At 35.2% G+C, this 23023-nt stretch overlaps 1 protein-coding gene across 2 annotated transcripts in view; it reads left to right on the forward strand.

The window, feature by feature from the left end:
* The window catches only part of Csgalnact (Chondroitin sulfate N-acetylgalactosaminyltransferase), a 409289-nt gene that overhangs the window by 366863 nt on the left and 19403 nt on the right, over nt 1–23023 (forward strand). For both annotated transcript variants that reach the window (XM_074133944.1, XM_074133945.1), the window contains one exon: nt 8649–8796. In XM_074133944.1, coding sequence (XP_073990045.1) covers nt 8649–8796 — 148 coding nt within the window. The remainder of the gene's footprint in view (nt 1–8648; nt 8797–23023) is intronic.

Genomic DNA, 23023 nt, shown 5'->3' on the forward strand with positions numbered 1-23023 from the left:
TCAACGTTACGCTTTTTCGTGCAGTTTTTGACGATCAACCCTTATATCGTACAACTGCCCTACCGGACAGTTTTAATATTTTTGGTGCATCCTTTAGTCATATTCTAGATCTCAGCATCATCCCAAAAGTTTACCTTATTCACTCAAAAATCTGATTTCTTTGAAAAATATAAATTTCTTAAAAAGTGATAGGATTTTAAGTTTTCTAATGAAAAATTTGGGAAAAACTGTTAATATTAAACTAGAGAAGAAGGAGGCAAAAAAAGGTATTTAAGTAAAATTATTTTGCTATTTAAATTTATAATTATACTCGGCACTTGAACTAGGGACCTCCCAGTTTCCGAACTTCTCTTCTAATAAGATAACCAATAGACAGATGTTGTCCAAAAAATTGTGCAAGTAAGAATATATCGAACAGAAAAGAAACGTCTTTGGCAAAGACAAATAAAACGTGCAAGAGTTATATATTTCAATAAACACATGACATCTAATAAAAAGCACCATTTTTTGAAGGTATACAGGATGAACCAGTAAATATTGTCCATTAAAGTTTCCTTGTTTAATGGGCTTTCAAACGGTATATCATTTTCCAGGATTCCTTTTATCTTCGTATGAGAAATTAAGTTTATTTTGCAAGAAAACGTGTTCACGAGCACTCAACAGTGTTAGTTATCAAGTTGTTTAATTCATTGAAAACTCTTTTAGATGGACCAATAGTCAACTTTTAAAGTAGGCTGTCTTAAAATAAGGAAGTCAAAGGTTACAAAAAAAAGGTTAAAAAAAAAAAATTCGAAACTCTGAAATATTTAAGGAAATGTTGGGAAATATTTTAAACAAGAACTATTTTTATAATCGAAGATTAATTTGCTTAGTTTCAAATATGGTACAATAGAAAATTAAGTGCAATTTGTAACCTTTGACTTCCTTATTTTAAGACAGTCTACTTTAAAATTGACTATTGGTCCATCTAAAAGAGTTTTCAATGAATTAAACAACTTGATAACTAACACTCTTGAATGCTCGTAAACACGTTTTCTTGTAAACAAACGTAATTTCTCATACGAAGATAAAAGGAATCCTGGAAAATGATATACCGTTAGAAAGCCCATTAGGCAAGAAAACTTTCACAAAAAAGTGCCAGCACCTAGGTCTGATAATTATCACATAAGAGCCTAAAGAGTTTTCTTAAAAATTTCGATTACTTTTATTTTTATAGCATTCGGAGGAAGATTGAGGTTGTTTGGAGAATAACTTATGCTTCAAAATGGTGTCAATTTTTAGAAAATTTATCTGTCTTTCTAACCGTGTCATCAGAATCGAATTTGGACTAGTACTTTCTGAGTAATAACATTTTTATTGGAAAAAAGTAATGATTTTAGAAAAAAAATTTAAAGTGACGTCACTCAAGAACAGTGGAAAATATGAAGTTGGCCAATACGTCATTGAACTCCACTTTAGATGTACTACACACAGTAGGCCTATGGACAACTGCTTCACCCTGTGTACTGTATGGTGCACAGGCCTGAAAGCTCAACAAGAAAATAAAATAAACGGGATAGACTGCCACGAGTTGAAATGGTATTTTAGTAATATTATTTTGCTACTGAAGAGGATGGGCAGGAAGATAACGAAGTATGAGAAATAGTGAAAAATATGGTAATTAGAGAAGAGTTTTCTAATTCAATGAAACTTCTAAAGGTCAATAATATATCAAGGCACAGAAAATACATTGTTTAGACATTTGCTTAAGATGGATGGAATCCCATAAGCAATAAGTGGTAAGCACCAGGGATAATGAGGGATGAAATTGAAGGTTGAAAAGATTAAGTCAGGATTCAGCCGTTTCAGAAGTGGGCCCAGGAAATATTCCAAAATGGAGAAAACTGTTAGAGAAGAACTCCATCACGTAGAAAAAATCCTGGGAGTAAATGTAATAATACGTATAATAGTTAGACATAGTTTGGGGATAATACGAGCTATAATCAATTTTTACTGGAAACTAAATAATACTTAATCGATTTTTACTGGAAACTAAATAATACTTAATCGATTTTTGCTGGAAACTAATTAAACCAATCGCATTTTTGTGCGTAATCTACTTTTTATTGCCTCTTAGTTATTAGATTTAAGCACCAATTGCTGGAGATCGCTTCTTTTTTTTGTACGAGGGGATGTAAAAAATTCAAAAATTAAACTTATGGAGTTTACTACAACTGAAATGTATCACAAATGCATCTATTGCTGTTGGGCATTATTTGAAAGATTATATTTAATAAATTAAATGTAATTATCTAAAACAAGGAAGCCAAACAATAATTGAGGTCAATCGATATCGGTATCAATATAAATGATACTTAAGGTCCGGATATAATTCCAAATAATTAAATGTAGCGTTGAGAATAGAAAGGTAATCTAGCGAAAGGAGAGAATAACAAGAAATGAACACCGCTAGGAACAGTAAACTACCCAATGTGAGCATTGCCAATTCCAATTTAAGGCAGCTAGGTAGTTTACAATATGTATTGTATCGGTAACCCCCTGGGTAACTCCTACCATAGGTGTGGAATCTAGATATGGACCATCGTGTATGGTATGTATTGTTCCAATTGAAAGTGAACAAGATGGCAGCATCCCAATACCAATTTTACCCGAAGGAATCTTTTGTTCTAATAACATCATATTGCACTTAACTGTGTTTTATACAGTTTGCCAAGCTTATCTGATTATAAACTCGCCCAAATTTATTACAATAATGTTTATTAAACTTCTAACTTTTACATTATTAAAACTATATATCTTTTTTTTTAAGCGATGTAATAATTCCTGTAAGATTACATCTTACTTACAATCAGTTTGGTCGGCTTTAAAGTTAATTATAACGTTATCTTATTGTTGAAAAGTTCGTGCTATACATAAAAGTGCTAAAATTTTCTGATAACATCTGTGCACAAAGCGAAAGATTATTGCAATTAGTAGTGCAAGTATATCCTGTCAAGATGCGACAATGGAGAAATTCAATTGCCAAAGAATCAAATTTAAATGTTCCAGTAAAAACCATGAATGGATTTAAACAAAGGGATGCCATGTCATGCTTACTACTTAATACCGACTTTGAAAAAAAGCTGAAAGATTCCGGCCTAGAAAAAACAAAAAGGACTTATATTTAATAAATAGTGCAACAATCGCGTATTATGCTGTTGACTTAGAAGTTATCACTATCATGTGGGTGTATTGTTAGACTTTAGACTTAGAATTGGTCTAAATCTACTTTTCTTAAGATTTATAGATAACTTTCCTGCTTCCGATTAATCTCCGATTATAAATAATTTAAAATTTATTTTGGACATGTGTAAAAAATTACTGATGACAGGGATTCCTATCAAGATTCTGGGATTTCTTATGTTACCGTGCAGGAAGGGATGTATGTAGATGATATCCCTGTGTGGTCTGAATAGAAAACTTTTTTTGGCGATAGTATACTGTTGTACCTCCAAAATAATTATTTGGTAATTAAAATTCGGACCCTGTAAAAACTTCGGTTAGTCGTTGTAAGTAGAATGTGAAGTATGGAGAGTGAAAAATGATCAACTCATCGAAGAAAATAAGCAAAAAAATTGTTTAGATGTCAATCATCGTAAACTGGGCTCAGTAGTCAGGGATTTTAGACTAGAAAAGGCCTTAAAATTGTCTCAGCCTCTTACTCCCTGGCTACGGGGAATTGTTCTGTGCAACGAACGTAAATAAAATAAATGACATAAAATATAAGTTTGAAGAGATTCTAAACAAACGATTAGAACTCTTGAGCAAGATATCTGGATCTTTCTATTATGATGCTTCACGAAAAGTAAAGTTTCTTAAATGCACTAGTCATGAAAAGTATTTCGCCTACCACAGATATTGATTTACCCGAACAAGTGACATATCAAATATCAGCAGATATGTGTAACCGGCACATTTTGTTACAAACTTGCTGTGGAGTCCATGTATTAAGGCTACTTCTATAGCAGATATTTGGCTAGTTTCGCAAAAAAAATGGTGACTCTACGGTAGAAAATATACTTTACCCTTGTTTGCGGAAACGCCTCTACAGGATTGACTCTCTAGAAGTTAATTATCTCATGTGAGAATAAATATTCAGTTTCATAATTTATTAAACTTCTGCACATTTCCTGCTTTGCGGGACACTTTTGGGGGTTCCGAAGTGTGTTAAGACTGCGGCCATTAATTTATAGGTGCGGAGTAGGTCTCAGGAGTGGTGGCTTGCCACCACTGGGCAGAGACCGGCGAAGGAGTTTATTAAAAGCCATTCGCCGAGGCTGGCTGCAGAATTAATCCGTCAAGGCCGTGGGGCTATAAGGATGATTGTAGGCCTATTAACTGGCCACTGCAGGCTCAGAAAACACATGCATCGCATGGGCCTGACGGATGATAGCCTTTGTAGGTTCTGTCAGGAAGAGGAGGAAACGGCACTGCACGTGTTGTGTCAGTGTGAGTGGCTCGTGTGGCTAAGGATGTTACTTCTCGGGGAGGAAAAACCAAGGCCTGTAAGCTTTACCCAGGAGTCGCTCTCCAGTTTAATACTCCAATTTTATAATTTTGGTAACCGAATTCGGTATTTCATTGTCCAAAATGAATAGAGAGCTTGCGATGGAAATTATTTGAAATTTATACAAGAATTTTAACTAAAAATTGAAATTTTACACAACAGAGATAAACGTTAAATTTGTTTGAACCTATAAAGATGAAACCTTATACTGAAAAAGTATTTGTTGTGGGACAGATGAAATATAATTTCCCGTGTTATACAGAAGTTTAGTGATTATAACTCACGTTATAAATAACATTGAAATAAGCTTTAAAAAAAAAAAAAAAAGCTATAGAAAGATGAGCGAGTAAAAGTAAATTACATTTATTTTTTTTATCATAGAAATGGAGGCCATTATCTCTCATAACTTAAAAGAAAAAAGTTAATAAATAGCAAAGTTCAAAAGAAAGAATCAATAGTGGGAAGCAGAGAATGAGTGAGATGTCTTGTTTTATAAACGAGAGAATAACGTGTTGCTCTCAATGAAGATTCCTGAGTTACTTCAGAAAGGGATCTTTATAAAAATGATAAAAGGCAAAAAATAAAATGGTGCACAGCGGACACTCAAAGCTAATCATCTTCGCTAAACGGTATCAAAATATTCCCAACAAAATTTACAATTTATAATACAATTAATTGAAAATTAAAAGAAAAGTATTGTAACAAAATAAGTAACCCTGGGAAATTACTAAAAGCCAGCATCTGCTTGCTACAAAGGGCATGAAAGAATAAAACTCCACGACAGTGCGCAGAATGACGAGAAACTTATCTTGTCATAGGACAGTAGCCAATGGTCCCAGCTCTTCGTATTAGATCGACCTTCAGAGCCAAAATTAGCATTAAAAAACCATCTCTTGATGTTATTCGAAGTTTAAATCAATAAATCTGAAATAGATTTTGAAGCGTTTACAATACAAGAGGATTAATCATAAAAGGCCTATAACTGCTACAGAGTTTAGTCCAATTTGGTGACTTAAAACTTTTTGATGTCAATAATTCAAAAAATAACACTAGAGAAAGTAAATGTTAAAATAGAGAAGTGATGTGTTCTACAGAAAGCTTAAACTTAATTGGAGTTCCTCAAGGCTGGTTTGGGACTGTCTGGGTGCCCTGAAGGAAATTAGTGACCAAAGTAAGGTCTTTCTGGTTTGGGTACCTGGTCATTCAGGACATAAGGGAAACGAAGTGGCAGATTTATTGGCCCGGGAAGGCTCTGCGGGACACTTTTGGGGTTCCGAAGTTTGTTAAGACTGCGGCCATTAATTTATAGGTGCGGAGTAGGTCTCAGGAGTGGTGGCTTGCCACCACTGGGCAGAGACCGGCGAAAGAGTTTATTAAAAGCCATTCGCCGAGGCTGGCTGCAGAATTAATCCGTCAAGGCCGTGGGGCTATAAGGATGATTGTAGGCCTATTAACTGGCCACTGCAGGCTCAGAAAACACATGCATCGCATGGGCCTGACGGATGATAGCCTATGTAGGTTCTGTCAGGAAGAGGAGGAAATGGCACTGCACGTGTTGTGTCAGTGTGAGTGGCTCGTGTGGCTAAGGATGTTACTTCTCGGGGAGGAAAAACCAAGGCCTGTGAGCTTTACCCAGGAGTCGCTCTCCAGCATTAAGAGTCTGATTAAGCGGACGGGTCTGGAGGGTGAGCTTTAAAGTGAGGGGATCCACAATAGATCCTATGGGGTCGCAGTGGCGTAGGCCTTGAGGCCGCCCTAGTCTAATCTAATCTAATCTGAGTTCCTCTCATTGTCCTTAGATTTTCTCTCCCAATGCAGTCTTGAACGAAAGAACATTGCCTGGAGGCTGACCGTGCGCTGAAAGACTCCGTGCGCCAATGACCCCATTTGATGATTTGATGATGCGCCTTAAATATTAAGATAAATTAAAAACAAATTGTAACAATACAGCAAAAGACTGGTATGTAAGCAAATCACAACATGGCAGAATTTAATAAGAAATTTTGACACTATCTTAGTTATGTTGTAACTTCTTAATCAAGTTTTAATGTTCTATGCTTGAAGTGCGCGTACTTGATTTTAAACTTTGATAGTAAAGCAACCATTATTGGACTTCAATTACTTCAACGAAAATGAGTGTACAAACACGTAGTAGCAGTATGTTTACTTCAATGATCAAGACAGCAACTTGTGGCGAACCTAATGAAATTATCCCATGGTTAGACGGTATCATCTCAAACTTAGATTATAAAGTCAGGTTGTTGATCAATAATCTCAGATAATAACTCTTTTATAAAAATAAAAACTTCTGTATAAAATATCTAGTTGTGATCGATCTTAAAAGAAGTGACTTTTAATTTTGCAGTACCATTTCTACAACAGAAATTATACGTACTTCCGGGTTGGTAGGTTACAGAGAGATCACGGGCAGCTGGTATCTGAGTTGTCCAGGTATCTGGAATGTAAACTCTGCAGTATGTTTGGATTCCTTTACACCATTGATCGATTAGAGTTGTAGAGGTCTACGAGATAGACGTATGGCCAGCTTGAGATCAGAATTTGTTGTTGATGATGAATGTCTGAAGGTGTTTGGTGCTGTAAATTCTTTTAAATATTTCATAAGTATAGTAGAGGAATGTGAATGCCAGCAACTAGTAGCGTGGCCATTTATGTCATGAGGGTCGTTTGAAAAGTCCGTGCAAAGTCAGAGAGATAGCGCCACTAGCGCGTATCGAGGTTATGTTTAGTTAGTAGCATCTCTTGGAAGAACACACACCAAGTTTCAGCCAGATCGGTCTATTTCTTTGTGTTTGGCATTCGTTTGAATCGAGGAAGTCGAGTGATTTTCAAAAAATGGGCGAAAAAGAATTTCGTGTGTTGATTAAACACTACTTTATGAAAGGCAAAACGCCTCAGGAGACTAAAGAGAAGCTTGATAAACATTATGGTGACTCTGCACCTTCGATTAGCACAGTTTATAAGTGGTTTCAAAATTTTCGGAGTGGCCATATGGGCACAAGTGACGCTGAACGTTCTGGACGCCCTGTTGAGGTTACTGCTCCAGAAATCATTGATAAAATCCATGATATGGTGATGGATGACAGAAGAGTGAAGGTGCGTGAGATTGCTAATGCTGTGGGCATCTCGAATGAACGGGTACATAATATTTTGCATCAACATTTGGACATGACAAAGCTATCCACAAGATGGGTGCCGCGATTGCTCACGCTTGACCAAAAACGAAATCGTGTAAGGACGGTTTGCAGCTGTTCCAGAAGAATCCGCAGGACTTTAAGCGTCGTTTCGTTACTGTGGATGAAACATGGATACATCACTACACTCCAGAGACCAAAGAACAATCTAAACAATGGGTTACCAAGGGGGAATCTGCGCCAAAAAAGGCGAAGACCATTCCTTCGGCCGGAAAGATTATGGCGACTGTATTTTGGGATTCGCAAGGAATAATCCTCATCGACTATCTGGAAAAGGGTAAAACTATTACAGGTGCATATTATTCATCGTTATTGGACCGTTTGGAAACCGAGCTGCAAGAAAAACGCCCACGATTGGCCCACAAAAAAGTCCTTTTCCATCACGACAACGCACCAGCTCACACCTCAGCAGTTGTGGTCGCAAAATTAATGGAAATAGGGTTCCAACTCGTTTCACATCCCCCCTATTCTCCAGACTTGGCTCCCTCGGACTACTATTTGTTCCCCAATATGAAGAAATGGCTGGCGGGAAAAAGATTTTATTCAAACGAGGAGGTGATTGCAGAAACGAATGGCTATTTTTCAGACTTGGACAAATCCTATTATTCGGAAGGGATCAACAAAGTAGAGCAGCGTTGGACGAAGTGTATAAGCCTAAAAGGAGACTATGTTGAAAAATAAAAAAGGTTTACCCCAAAAAATTAAGTAGTTTTTATTTTTGCACGGACTTTTCAAACGACCCTCGTAGGTTATAAAAACGAAGGTAGTGAGGAGATCCTATTCTTACAGAACTATAGTATGTAAAAATATAATTCCATTCCTCATTTATGCATTTTTTTTTCCTTGAAATTTCACTTGGGATAACTATTTTTGCATTTACATTGTTTTAGATTCGATTTGCTTCGGGTGAAAGGATTTTCCGAGGAGACAGTTGGATGGGGCGGCGAAGATGTCTCTTTGTACCGTAAATATGTTAGAAGCGGTATTAAGGTGATCAGGGCAACTGATCCAGGAATATTCCATATCTGGCATCCTAAGGTAGTACCTTTTGCTTTATTATTTTATTTTTTAAGGTAAAATAGAATTCATAACAAAAAGCGCACCTAATGTTCTTTCTGTTTAGCCCTATTCTCGATTTGCTGTACATTGCTCTTGTTGTACATTTCCCTTTTAAAGATAATCGTATGGACTTTCTACAAACTAGACTCTTCTCAAACATATGTTCACCAGCAAGCAATGCCAACATCATTTTTTTTCAGACAGAAAATTTGAGATAAGAATAAAAGAAATCCACTTAAACTTAACAGAAACTGGTCAGTCCCATTAACTTAAATCAAACCGATGACGACTAAAATCTAATCTGTCACAGCACGTGCTACATTACAAAAAAATTCAAACACGTAAATATATACATGTTATATTTTTTTTTTTGTTTTATTAATTAATTTCGATTTCTTTTACGAGAGATTTGTTGTACAGGGTGACCCAGTGAAAATTACCACATTTCTTTTTTGAATAATTGTGGTGGTAACACTGCTACAGGGACGAACGCGCGCTCTATGGTTAGTAGAGACCTGGGAGATTTCTGTTATCAACATTTTAGTAATCATGGAACGTTAAACTGCAAAAGAACGAGCATTTTGTGTGGAAGCGTATTTTCGAGATAAATCGGTTGTGAAAGTTCATAGAGCGTTTCGTAAACAGTTCAAAGTTAAAAGTAATTAATCTGTTCCTACGCGAAAATCGATCCTCAAGTGGGTTGAAAACTTCCGTGAAAGTGGCAAGACGACTGATAAGATTCATCCAAGTGCCAAAAGAACAGTTCGTACACCGGAAAACTCGTTCCGCTCGCCGTCACGCAGTTTCTTTAAAGTTATCAAGGGAATCTGTGCGTCGAATTCTAACCTCAGACTTGAACCACCATCCATATAAGTTGATGATCACTCAAGAGTTGAAAGAAAGTGATTACCGACAGAGATTACTTTTCGCCGAAAACAAGTTAAAGAAATTGGACGATGGTGAGATTGATTTAAACCATCTTTTAATGAGCGATGAAGCTCATTTCGAACTCTCTAGTTCGGTAAATAAACAAAACTTTCGGTACTGGGCAAGTGGTAATCCGCAATTCATTCCAGAAAAACCGTTACATAGCCAACGAGTTACAGTATGGGCTGGTGTAGCGTCGTGGGGAATTATCGGACCATATTTTTTCGACGGTACCGTCAATGGAGAGAGGTACAGGGAGATGTTAAACTCCTTCCTCATCCCCCAACTCAGCCGCAAACGTCGTTTGAATCGAACCTGGTTCCAGCAAGACGGGGCAACTTGTCACACCGCCGCTCTTACACTTGCGTTGTTGAAAGAAACGTTTGGAATTCGTTTATTGTCACGTTCTTCAGATTTCGCTTGGCCTCCTCGCTCGCCAGATTTTGTCGGTTCCAGATTTTTTTCTGTGGGGGTATTTGAAAAGTCGTGTTTATGAAACCAAGCCCCGTGATCTAGAGGATTTAAAATCGAGGATTAGAGCCGAATTCGCAAAAATTTCGGCTTTCATGCTGAAGAAAGTATTCAAAAACTTCGTTAAACGATTGGAAGAATGTAAAGCCCAGAACGGTCATCATTTGAAGGATGTAATATTCCATGAATAATCTCACATGTTTCTACTTTTCAAAGATTTTTTTGTTACTTTTATATCTGTAATACTTTTGTTGTTATTAAAAAAATAAATGTGGTCATTTTCATTGGGTCACCCTGGTATATACTGGTGCACAAATTAACCAAAACATGTCCAACAAATTCTATACTCCTATAAAATAAAAATCTTAACTGGGTTTATATAAACATTTATTTATTAAGAGTTCTTGAAACATTCGGCTAAATAATTGGTATATTTTGCCCATGTTTGGTGTCATAAAAAAAGAGTTCTTGAACATTCTTGACTCTTTACAAGCCATTTTTTAGACGGCTATGGAGGCTGATGTTAGACGAACCCTCGGCTGTAAACAGCCCAGGTTCTATTCCCCCAAATATGCGTCAGTGGCGCATCATTCTTATTGGCCAAATCTACGCAAAATGTGCTAAACTTTTTTTTTATACACTAATTGTGGTGGTGAAGTTTACGAAGCTCGTTCAGGTACTAGAAGTTGTTGTTAGAGCGCTAAACACTGAAGAGCCCAAATCTCTTTCAAAATTGTTTTTGAATTGACAATTTACCTGGGTTTCTGGCCGTGCTTAAGCGTCTGTCAACAAGTTTATTGAGTTAGTTAATTGTTAATCTTTATAGTGTGTTTTAAAAACGTTTCTCAGGGGTACCAAATTTCAAGATGATGAGTTCAATGTACCGGTTACTAATTTCTCATTAAAAAACGAAAAAGAAAAAGAGTTTTCCTTAGCTTCAATCATTAAAAAAAGGAAAAATGAAATGCAAGTTATAAAAAGGAAAGCTGTGAGATGTAAACAAACCGGATTTATTATAATTACTTAAAAAAAAAAGAAATCCAAACTTAGAGGAGTGTTGGTCGTAAAAATATTCCTCAGGGAAGAATGTAAATAATTAAGTGATTATACCAGATAATTTATTATTTATTTTGTAATTACCTTTTCACAGATTTTACTTGCTAAAAGAGAGAGAGAGAGGGGTTTAAGCAAATATTTAAAATAATTACACTTGATGGATTTCATGGTGTTAACATCCACAATTAATTGGTAATAATTCTCTAAATAGTTTGGTTTTCCTTATCCAGTGTTGGCCGACATTTGGTGACATTTTGATAGATTCACTTTCGACTTACTTATTGTTGGCGTCAAGTACCGAAAATAACCATTTTCCGCAACCATGTAGGAATGTTCTCGTTACTCAATTAAAATCAGCTGTGTAAGGCCCAACTTTACCTCACTAGTGGGAGGAAATTCCCATTAGTGTCACTTTCCTCACTAGTGAGTGGAAAAACTTTATTGTGCTTCCTTGATATAAGAAGTTTTGTTATTAACATAAATATTTTCTGTAAAACTTTAATAAGCTTATTTAACGTAACTAAATAATTAAAAAACGAATATTAAAAAATAAAATAAAAATTGAAAGGAATATAGAAATAAAAATAATACTTTAATAAATAATTAGATATTTTTAATTATAACAGTTAAAAAGGTTATAGTGTTACCTTATAGAAATTTAAAATGGATTCTAGTGATTCCTGTTTAGAAAACACTCCTCCATCAATAAAAGAAACAGCAGAAAATGTAATAAGTAATGTAAATACGTAAGTAATGTAAATAATTGTAATATAACAATAAATGTTTATAATAAATAAATTACTTTTTGTAGACTGTAAAAATGAAATTTTTAATTTTATTAGTTAATAAATGGTTGCAGAAAAAATATAATATTTAACTCGAGTGTAAAGTATTTTCCTCACACTCGGCAATTTGCACTTGCACTCGCCTCGCTTCGCTCGCTCGTGCGTGCAAACCCTGCCTCGTGAGGAAAAGTACTACTTTTTGCACACTTGTTAAATAAATAACATTGTGCGCATGCCTTCGTTATCTGAAAAATTCATTGTTTATTACTGATTAATAAAATTATTCACAGGCCTTCGAAGCTCTCATGGTTCGTGTTCGGGAGCCCACCTTCCAAACAATCTCCTCCCTTCAAGGTAGCTTGATTGCATGCAAAGCAGGGATTTATAAATAATATTATCCAGCCATCCGCACAGAATTTAATATTTTTTTTTTTAATTAATTACTTTGGCACCAAAGTGATTAAAGTATTGAACTCCCTTCTCCACCGGCGATTCTTCAGCCCTTTATTTAGAGGCTTCACTGAGATTGACGGATAGATTTTTTTTTTCTTTAGAAGGAGGATCGTCCGTGAGCTAAATAAGCTCACAGTATAATTGATGAATAGCTGATTGAACTGTTAGAGAAAATTGTGAAAGAAAAATTGTTACGTCATCAGGAGCTGTGTCTGTAACCAACAATGTTTAATTTTAATCAATCATAAATCTATTGGCTAAGGAGATTTAGTTTATCATTCCCCACACTTTTAATAACTTAGGAAGATATTTGCAACAGTGAAACAAAATTATGAAATATTTTTTGAGGGAAATTACGAACAAAATTCCAAACCACATTGACTAGAATTAATTTAGCTAAAAGAAATTAATAATTTAAAAAAACTCGGAAAGTGGATTACTTCGAAGATTTCTCTTAATTATAAAAAAAATGTCCTATAACCAAGGCAACTCTGCGTACAACTCCTCCTAAAAAATCTGGAAGTAATTGAATGATGTTATGCCGAAGAGACAGAATTCAATTAATTCAAGAGTACTCGGGAAAGTTTTGAAATGTGAAAAGTACTAAATTGAACTTTGTTCTGCTTTTTCACGTAGTCTTTTCTTCTTTTTTAACACAAAATACAAGTATTTCATTCCCATTTCTAGTTTGAAGCAAAAACCACTGAGTGAAATATTTTTATAAATTCTATGAAATTGAACAAAGAACATTTTTTTCGCCATGAGATTCTGTAATTTCAAATGTCACCATGCATGCACTATGCAGACGCTTTTCGTTGCTTTATTGAATTTAAATGTGTCACATTTCTTCACGAACGTTTAGTTGCTTTCAATGGAGCACAAGATCACCGCACTATAAAGCTACTGTGATGTGATAACAGAGTGACTACCTGGCTACAGCCCTTTGACAACATCCAACACCTTTCACCGGCCTATTCAAGACTAGGGTCAACACACGGCAAGAGATGTTTGAGTGTGACCCGTAATTACAAGACTTGTCAATGTGTGGTGAGGGCTATATATGGTCTCTCTACAGGAAGTGGGGCATCAGTCGATGATTATTCTTCAGATTTTTACCACCGTAACCTCAAGATTCTACCAGCGAGTTACACCGCGAGCGCGTCCCTATCTAAGTGTTTAAACATATATGTATTCAACGTCGTTATAGTTGTGCATTCTAGTGACAATTTAAATCATTCTAAATTATTGTTAAAATATATATATTTATTTTCCGAATATCAACTCTTTATCTATCTATCAAATCTCTAACTAATTCCCGCATCATAAACCTCCTCTTCAAGTCATCTGAACCCATTACACTACCCTTATTTTGACTAAGTCACGATAAGCCAGCTTCTTCGTTTTGTCATAAAGAGAAGCTGCGGTAGTCGTGCAGTTAAACATGCTTCCTGTATAGCTGATGCATTGTAGTACTGCATTTGATACCCGTCCTCGACACCTGATCGATCAGTAGTAGATGTAAAACCATCTTGAAACCGTAATAACAGTACGAAATTACATATATTCAATGTATCGAAGGTACGAGGTGTGGCTATTAAATAACGAGACTATTGCTGTAAAACATTTTATTTTAAATTTATACATATTTAGTTATCATCACCTTCAATGTACACCCCTCCACTATCCCTACAACGCTCCATGCGAATTTACCATTGTTCGAAACAGTGCTGGAAGTCTTTTTCTGTCAGCTCCTGCATGACGCGTGCCGCTTTTTCTTTCACAGCTTTAAAGGACTGAAATCGTGTTCCTTTTAACGCAGATTTGACATTAGGGAACAGACAAAAGTCATATGGGGTCAGGTCAGGCGAATAAGGCGGATGGCCTTAAAACTGGGATGTTGTACTTGGCTAGAAACGTCTTGACAGACAATGCAGTGTGAGCCGGCGCGTTGTCTTGATGGAGAACCCAATGACTTGTTCTTCCACAAATCGGGTCGTTTTTTCCTTACCCATTCACGAAGTTGAGCAAGCTCCTCACGGTAGTAATGTTGATTAATTATAATCGATATTTTCATTCTTTTTTGGATGTGGAAGGGCGATACGGGCGGTCATCATCTCTGACGTCTTCTCGGCCATCTTGGAAACGCTTGAACCACTCAAAAACTTGCGCACGTGATAAACATTCATCGCCATAAATTTCTTTTATTAAAAGATAAGTTTCAGTAGCGGTTTTACCCAGTTTCATGTGAAATTTCACGACAATTCGTTGCTTTACTACATGTGTAGTATCATATTTTCGGCAAACCAACAGCATCAGTCTCGTTATTTAATAGCCACACCTCGTATAATGTTATATTACATTAACCTGTACAGTTTTCATGACCTTCCTACTTCTTTTTCTTTATTCATGAAGCCTATCTTTAAGGCGCTGAAATTCATCCGGCCGAAACGTTTGTGGTTAGTTTTCCTAATTCTGCTTTCTTCTTCGTTTCTTTTTACGAGGGTCGTTTGAAAAGTCCGTGCAAAGTCAGAGAGATAGCACTACTGGCGCGTATCGAGGTTATGTTTAGTTAGTCGCATCTCTTGGAAGAACACACACCAAGTTTCAGCCAGATCGGTCTATTTCTTTGTGTTTGGCATTCGTTTGAATCGAGGAAGTCGAGTGATTTTCAAAAAATGGACGAAAAAGAATTTCGTGTGTTGATTAAACACTACTTTATGAAAGGCAAAACGCCTCAGGAGACTAAAGAGAAGCTTGATAAACATTATGGTGACTCTGCACCTTCGATTAGAACAGTTTATAAGTGGTTTCAAAATTTTCGGAGTGGCCATATGGGCACAAGTGACGCTGAACGTTCTGGACGCCCTGTTGAGGTTACTACTTCGGAAATCATTGTTAAAATCCATGATATGGTGATGGATGACAGAAGAGTGAAGGTGCGTGAGATTGCTAGTGCTGTGGGCATCTCGAATGAACGGGTACATAATATTTTGCATCAACATTTGGACATGACAAAGCTATCCGCAAGATGGGTGCCGCGATTGCTCACGCTTGACCAAAAACGAAATCGTGTGAAGTGTTGCAAGGACGGTTTGCAGCTGTTCCAGAAGAATCCGCATGACTTTAAGCGTCGTTTCGTCACTGTGGATGAAACATGGATACATCACTACCCTCCTGAGACCAAAGATCAATCTAAACAATGGGTTACCAAGGGGGAATCTGCGCCAAAAAAGGCGAAGACCGTTCCTTCGGCCGGAAAGATTATGGCGACTGTCTTTTGGGATTCGCAAGGAATAATCCTCATCGACTATCTGGAAAAGGGTAAAACAATTACAGGTGCATATTATTTATCGTTATTGGACCGTTTGAAAACCGAGCTGCAAGAAAAACGCCCACGATTGGCCCACAAAAAAGTCCTTTTCCATCACGACAACGCACCAGCTCACACCTCAGCAGTTGTGGTCGCAAAATTAATGGAAATAGGGTTCCAACTCGTTTCACATCCCCCCTATTCTCCAGACTTGGCTCCCTCGGACTACTATTTGTTCCCCAATATGAAGAAATGGCTGGTGGGAAAAAGATTTTATTCAAACGAGGAGGTGATTGCAGAAACGAATGGCTATTTTTCAGACTTGGACAAATCCTATTATTCGGAAGGGATCAACAAACTAGAGCAGCGTTGAACGAAGTGTATAAGCCTAAAAGGAGACTATGTTGAAAAATAAAAAAGGTTTACCCCAAAAAATTAAGTAGTTTTTATTTTTGCACGGACTTTTCAAACGACCCTCGTATTTAAGATACTTATTTATAGCTCGGTCATTCCTGCTGCGTCCAAACTCTATACTTTTACATTTTAAAACGTTAATCGCTACACCAGTGCTCTTTATTCCTTCACACTGCTGTTCATATTGTACAGCAGGTTAGCTGCATTACTCGCAAACGCGAGGATATGGTCTGTAAAACAGGAGCTGAAGGATATGCACTATTCTGAGTACCCAACCTCAAATTTCCATAATTCTTCCCTTGGCAAGTTCAACGACTGTTATAAACAGTGGACTAAGGCTACATCCTAGCCTGATTTCTTTTAATGTTGAATGTGTTTATTAAGAATATAAAAAACACAACCTTACACAAAAACAAACACCTTTAAAAAATGGATAAATGGTTCTTCTGTTTTAACGTTATGTTACAAATTTTCAGGACTTATCTTTAGACAGTTTAATTAAACAAATTAAAAGTTTTACCTACTTGTCATACACTTCAAAGTAAAAAATAAGAATTAGATTTTACAATCAATGCGTGGAATCTGGAAAATTGACATTTTATAGTGCTTTAATTAATCAATCAAAAAAGAAATATTTGAAGAGTTTTTCATGTCCAAGTAATTTTGTTTCTTTAATTAAACGTTTACAGATTGAATATTAAAGTATGTTCCGTTTGTTCATATTTTTTAATTAAATATAAAATAAACGTTTTAATATATATTATATATATTGGAAATGAAGTTTGTAGGTGATAAGTTGGTTTGTGTTGATGAGAATTCAGTCTGTAAAGGGTGTGGTAGAACTCAGGCGCTGCTGGTCTGACAGTGTATGAAACCGAGGAAGAAGAAGTAGAGTGGTAACATGTGAGCCCCTTATCTCGGTTACGGACGTGTCAGTGACAAGTTTGCCCCATGAGGACGAGGGGTCCAGTGTGAGGGAACTTGGGGCAACCAAGTATTATGAGGAACACTGGGGAAGCGAGCAAAAGCTAGCCGCTAACTAACTCCCCTAACCTAACCTTCCTAAAAGGGAGCCGTTTAGTTTACAAACAAACTTTCCTAACCAATCTATTTCTCACTTCTGAATAGTAACTATATTGGTTATTGTCCGCTTATTAACTATTGCGGATTATCTGTTTTACTGAATATATGTTGGTTTAACCTGTAATTTATATTTCATTATGCTGTTAAAAATATTTATTTATTTAACAAGGAAATAAATTAGTGCTTGTAAATATGATTTCAAATTGACTAATGAGTGAAGAAAAGTGTCAGTTGCCCAAGAATATAAAAATACTTTACTCGAGTTAAATATTTATTTATTTATTTTGGCAATCGCATTAAAATGGTTGTAAATAATTAGCCAAAATATAAATAAAATAAAACATAAATCATAAGAGAACAGGCACACCACTTCTTTTGAATCAAGATCCAAACAAATTTTCTCCGAACTCCAAACTTATTATTACTACCAACATAGTGGTGCTACAATAGCCGAGCGGTTAGAGGCAAGGCACGCAAAGCTAAGATTTATTGTGGTAATGGGTTCGATTGCTGGTCAAGGTCTTGTACATTATTTAACGGTTATAATATAAGGAATTTGCTGAAGTACAGTACGTTCCTTCCATGACACCTGGAAAATGTGATGCCCTTTCATCGTGGTAGGTGAACGTAATAAAGCCAGCCTGGAAAAATAGACTTTTTATTACCAACATTGTAAAGTTTGTATGAACCATATTACACTGAAATTTATATAACCTTACAGGAAAGCCTACCCAACCTTTCCTCGGAAAATGCTCTAATACAAGTTTTTCCACTAAATATGATTAAAGAAATGGTTATAAATCTATGTGTACTTGTGAAATGTGTACTTTTAGAAAAGCCTAACCCAATCCAGTCCCCAGAACTGCTATTTTAGAAGTATATTTTAACGAAAAATTTACCTTTATTTAACAGAAAAAAGAATACAAATTCAGAAATACTATTTTGGGTATATAAAGTGGCCAAAATCATTGAATTATGTAGGTGAGGTTTCTGATAAGGTTAAATAAAGTACAGATGACGGCTTTTTCCCTCTCATTACCCTTCTAGAAATTATTTAAATTTTTGTAGATAGAATTGTTTAACTATTGTGCGAAACTTAAGACTACCACCAAACGGAAATCTCAAAAGGAATGAGAAGGTTTTGTTTCAGTTCGAATCATAGTTGAATTTCGAAACAGTTCTATTTTACTTTCTGTCCTACTTTTGCTCTCCTAATATTTTTACACTTAACTGTTGATTGAGTACTGTCACTTAATTATGCACACAAAATTAAATTATTCTCGAATAATTTTTTAAATTTTTACGTTTAATTTGTATCGCTGGGTATTCTAGTCTTTTCTCCTTTAACGACTTGTACCAATAAGCAACCAGCCATCATAGGTTGAAAAGATTCAAGAGTCTACTTGAGAAGTCTATTGAGGATACCTTATACAGATATTTACGTTCCAATTTATCTTTAATTAATTATTATGGTGATATCAATGTCTAACCGAGCTACGAAAGTGGTATTTGGCGGGCTTTGTAATGTGTGGAACATTTTTGCAAATTGTCAAATAATTCAATTTATCTATTTGTCGATTGCTACTGATCCGAATAGAGTTTTTCCTCTTTTTTGAATTTAAGTAAATATAAACATAGTATTTCCAGAATATACAATGTGACCTCAATGAACAAAGATTATAGAGATGATAGACGCTAGCTATAGCTAGAATTCTCTAAGAGTTACGAGTAGGACCTAGCTTAATCACATCAGGAGATCACGCTGCTATACGAGGTGTGTTCAAAAAGTAACGGGAATTTTCGTTTTTTGAAAAAAATATTTATTTATTCATCTACATTAATATTTTACTAATACCATTTCTTTCACTTTTTTCACGTTTTCATCGGTTGTTGATGTGCTTGGACGTCCAGGTCGTTCGTCATCTTCAATGTTTTCGCGGCCATCTTGGAAACGCTTATACCACTCGTAAATCCTTGTTTTACTCATAGCAGACTCACCATATGCCTTTATTAACATTTCACACACTTTATTTCATTTTTTACGCAAAATTTAATACAAATTCTTTGATCCATTTTTTTTAACAAACAAAAATCGCCAAGCTCGAAAAACACGTCTAACCTTAACGGCTGCCACTTAAGAAGTAAACAATGAATATTACTGAAAATTTTATCGTACTTCAGGGGCATGTGTACCAACATAATAAAAAAAAAAATTTTACAATCAGACTCTCCAAACCCGCGAAATTTAAAAATTCCCGTTACTTTTTGAACACACCTCGTATCTGTTTTGAACGGAGTCGTTGGTTGTCATCGTTGGAAGTGGAGAAAAAAAAAGCTTAGGCTGCAGGATTAGGATGCCTGGATGGATTAGTACAAAAGCTAAGGAAATGTGAGTGGATTAGTTGGAAAATGAAATGTTTTTGTGGGTGTTATGAAAAACGTGGAAAGAAGCGATTGAGGACTTCGAATTAGGACGGCAACACTCTCTGTTTATTTTTTATCAGACGGCTTAGCAAATCATCACAGTTCCATTTTTAACAAATTAGAAAAGTATGATCTTTTATGTATTTATTTATAGATATATTAAAAATATTTAGATACTGTAAGTCAAATGATAGCGAGCAAGTTATATAATTTTTTATATTTTCCTTTCAGTTTGACTTTGCTATCTATCTTGCTTCATGTTTAGGGTCCACGTAAATGGTTTTTCGCTTATGTAACCAAACATTAAACACATCATTAATCATTTTTATTAAAAATATAGTCATGCTGGCGGGTCGATGAGGTATCTCTGTGATACAGAACATTTACAAATATATATAGTATATAAAGTGTATTTATGAATAGAATGAGTTGTTGTTTTCGTTTACTTTATTTTTAATTGTTGAGTAAAGTTGCTGCTATCGTCCTGTCTTAAATAATTTGTAAGTAAATGCGTTCTGATTGGCTGAGCACACTGTTAAGTACTTTCATTTTCTCAAGAAAATGGGAAATTTTGTTTCTTTTCTTTCTCTTTCAATTGAAATTTAAAATAAGAATCATTCTATTGAAAATAGATAAAGTTTTGGTTTTGTATTATAGTTAAGATTGCCAAACGAATGCTTCGAACTCGAACCGATTGCTCTACCAGTCCGGTAAGCCAAAATGAGTAAAACCGTTCCCAGCAAAATGTAATTACTAAATGAAGCAAATCTCTATAGTTGCTACTTGTTAACTATTCCTACAATATTAATGCTAATTATTACAGAATAAAGAAATACTATTGGTAAGCCAGCTAGTGTTTTGCAATTAAGCACACCTCATTAACTAAACTAGCATTTGTTGTTAGCTGGCATTTGGAGGATGACAGCTGTGAATTCTGCTTTTCTCTCTTGCCCGTTGAATTTCAAACTGTGGCGTTGTTTTACAGTTGACAACGTCCCAGTTTTCAAATTAAACTACTATTACTCAACCTTACATTGTTTGTTTGTTTATTTTTCACATTCTCGATTCATAATGTTGGTTTTTGTTTCAGAATTTCATTCCACAAAAATGAAAATAATAAAGCAAAAAAAAAAAGCCATCAGAAAATTCAATTTATATTTTATTAAATTGCTTTTTCAAAGACTAAACATGGAGACCTTAAAAAGAGTTTTTAAACAAAATAAGAGATATCATTTTAGAAATGAAATATTTAATGTAGTCCTGAAGGTAGGGCGTTAAGTGCTTTTCTCAAAGGAAGGAAAGCTTACTAGATCTCATTCCTTCAGGAAAATTAATTAATTCTGTCGGTATCGAATCCATTAGTTGATTTTCATTATTAGTGGGACTACATTTTAATAAATCGCTATTATGTATGTACTTAGTCTACTGCAAAAGCATAAATTTATTGGTAGATAGAAGATTTTTTTTATGGTAAATGAAATTACTACAGTAATTTAATTCGTAAGATAGAACCATATTACATTTAAATAATTTAAGCATCTTAAATTGAATTTTACTAATAGTGCAATTATAATAATTGATAATAACCGCAGAGATGTTGGTGCACCTTTAAGAAGTCAATAAAAACTATAATAACCTATTAGTAAAGGGATTAGTTACTATAATTCACAAATTAGAAGGGGGTTAGCGTACTGGATTTCCACGCCAGGATTCCCTGGTCGAATCCACTAGATTTTCTCTTCCTAGGAGCTTCTTACACCTCACTGTCCGTGATAGAAAGTGTTGTCTGTAATGAGAGAAAACTGTCCTAAAGCAATGCACAGGAAGGACCCCGTGAACTAATGACCTCGGTTATTGACGCTAATAAAAACGATTACAGTCAATTTTATAAACTGAACGTATAGAGCAGGGATGGCGAACCTTTTTGAGTCGTGGGTCAAATTTTGTTCATTTTTTTTTTTTTTAGTACTAGCTCTTCGGCCATTAATGCCTATTTGCACAAGAGTTAAGTTTAAAAATTTTAAATTGAATATTTTCAAAACTAAACATCTTTAAATTTCAGTTGGCTTAACTGGGTAAAACGGGACGAAACAAGTGGCTATGGAAGTCTCTTTTTTACAAACATAACTTAACAAAACCTTACAAGTGTGTTTTATCTGAAGAAAAATCTAAATATGGTTATTTGCTTTGGGTTGTCGATTTTTTTTAACAAACAAAATATGAGTAAAATTATACATTTTATTTGATATTTTGTAAATACTTTTGCTTTATTTCAAATACTACAAAAGCATTTGCTCGTCATTTGCGTTTTAGAACTGTAATGATCAAACTAAAGGTTATAGATAGCATTTAAATTGCTTTTGTGTCAATGGGTGATTGAAAAAAATACAGATAGAATATAAATTATCCACACAATTAGAAAATCTAAATCAACCCGCGTAAACAAACAAATGGTTGCCTAGCAATTGTGGGTCAGTGAAAAAGCTTGCGTGGGTCAGTGTCTGACCCGCGGGTCATAGGTTCGCCAACACTGGTATAGAGAATAATAGGCCAAAAGTAATTGTAATTATAAAATTACAATTATTTATAAAATTCCTGCTTTAAAACAAAACAAAATGGCCTAACTTTCCTACATCTATGTTGTAACTAGAATCTATCTGTAATACGCTATCTAAACATAAATCTCTAATATAAAAATCAAAGGGATGTTTCATCCGAAATCTTTGCCCGATATATGGGGAAAATGGAGCTTCCTTAATTTAGCATATAAGTTCGCAAAAATAAGTTGAAATCTTGAGAATAGTAGCAACAGCATCATAGTGAAGTGTTCATTGAAAAGACCTTTTTGTCTTTCATTGAATATCATCATTTTAGTTTATGAATGTATCCTTGGTTATGGAGAATCCAGTACAAAATGGAGGACCAACTTCCAAATCAATGTACAGCCCCCCCAGACAGTGGGAGAGTTAGACAAAATATGGGAAGAGGCAAAACAGCTGGGATATTCCCATGCGTTCATGCATTTGTTAACGGTGGAAGTGAGCTTATTTTGTCTGCTGATAATGTATGCTTTAAATTGGGTGAAAATTGATATTTGTTAATCAGTATTTTTATCCTCATTTTGTAGCTTTTCTTTTTTTTGTAAAACAATGTTTTCGTAGAGCATTAATTTTTGTTGGTGGGTTCATTACAAAGAAGAGATTCCATCAGTAGTAAATACTATGCTGTCGTTACGGTTTCAACTTTCAACTTTAATGTAGATACTTGTCAAGGAAGAAAGTAA

This window comes from Rhodnius prolixus, unplaced genomic scaffold (genome assembly GCF_049639745.1).
Source record: "Rhodnius prolixus isolate KJV_2025 unplaced genomic scaffold, Rpr scaffold_10, whole genome shotgun sequence".
NCBI classification, from domain to species: Eukaryota; Metazoa; Arthropoda; class Insecta; order Hemiptera; family Reduviidae; genus Rhodnius; species Rhodnius prolixus.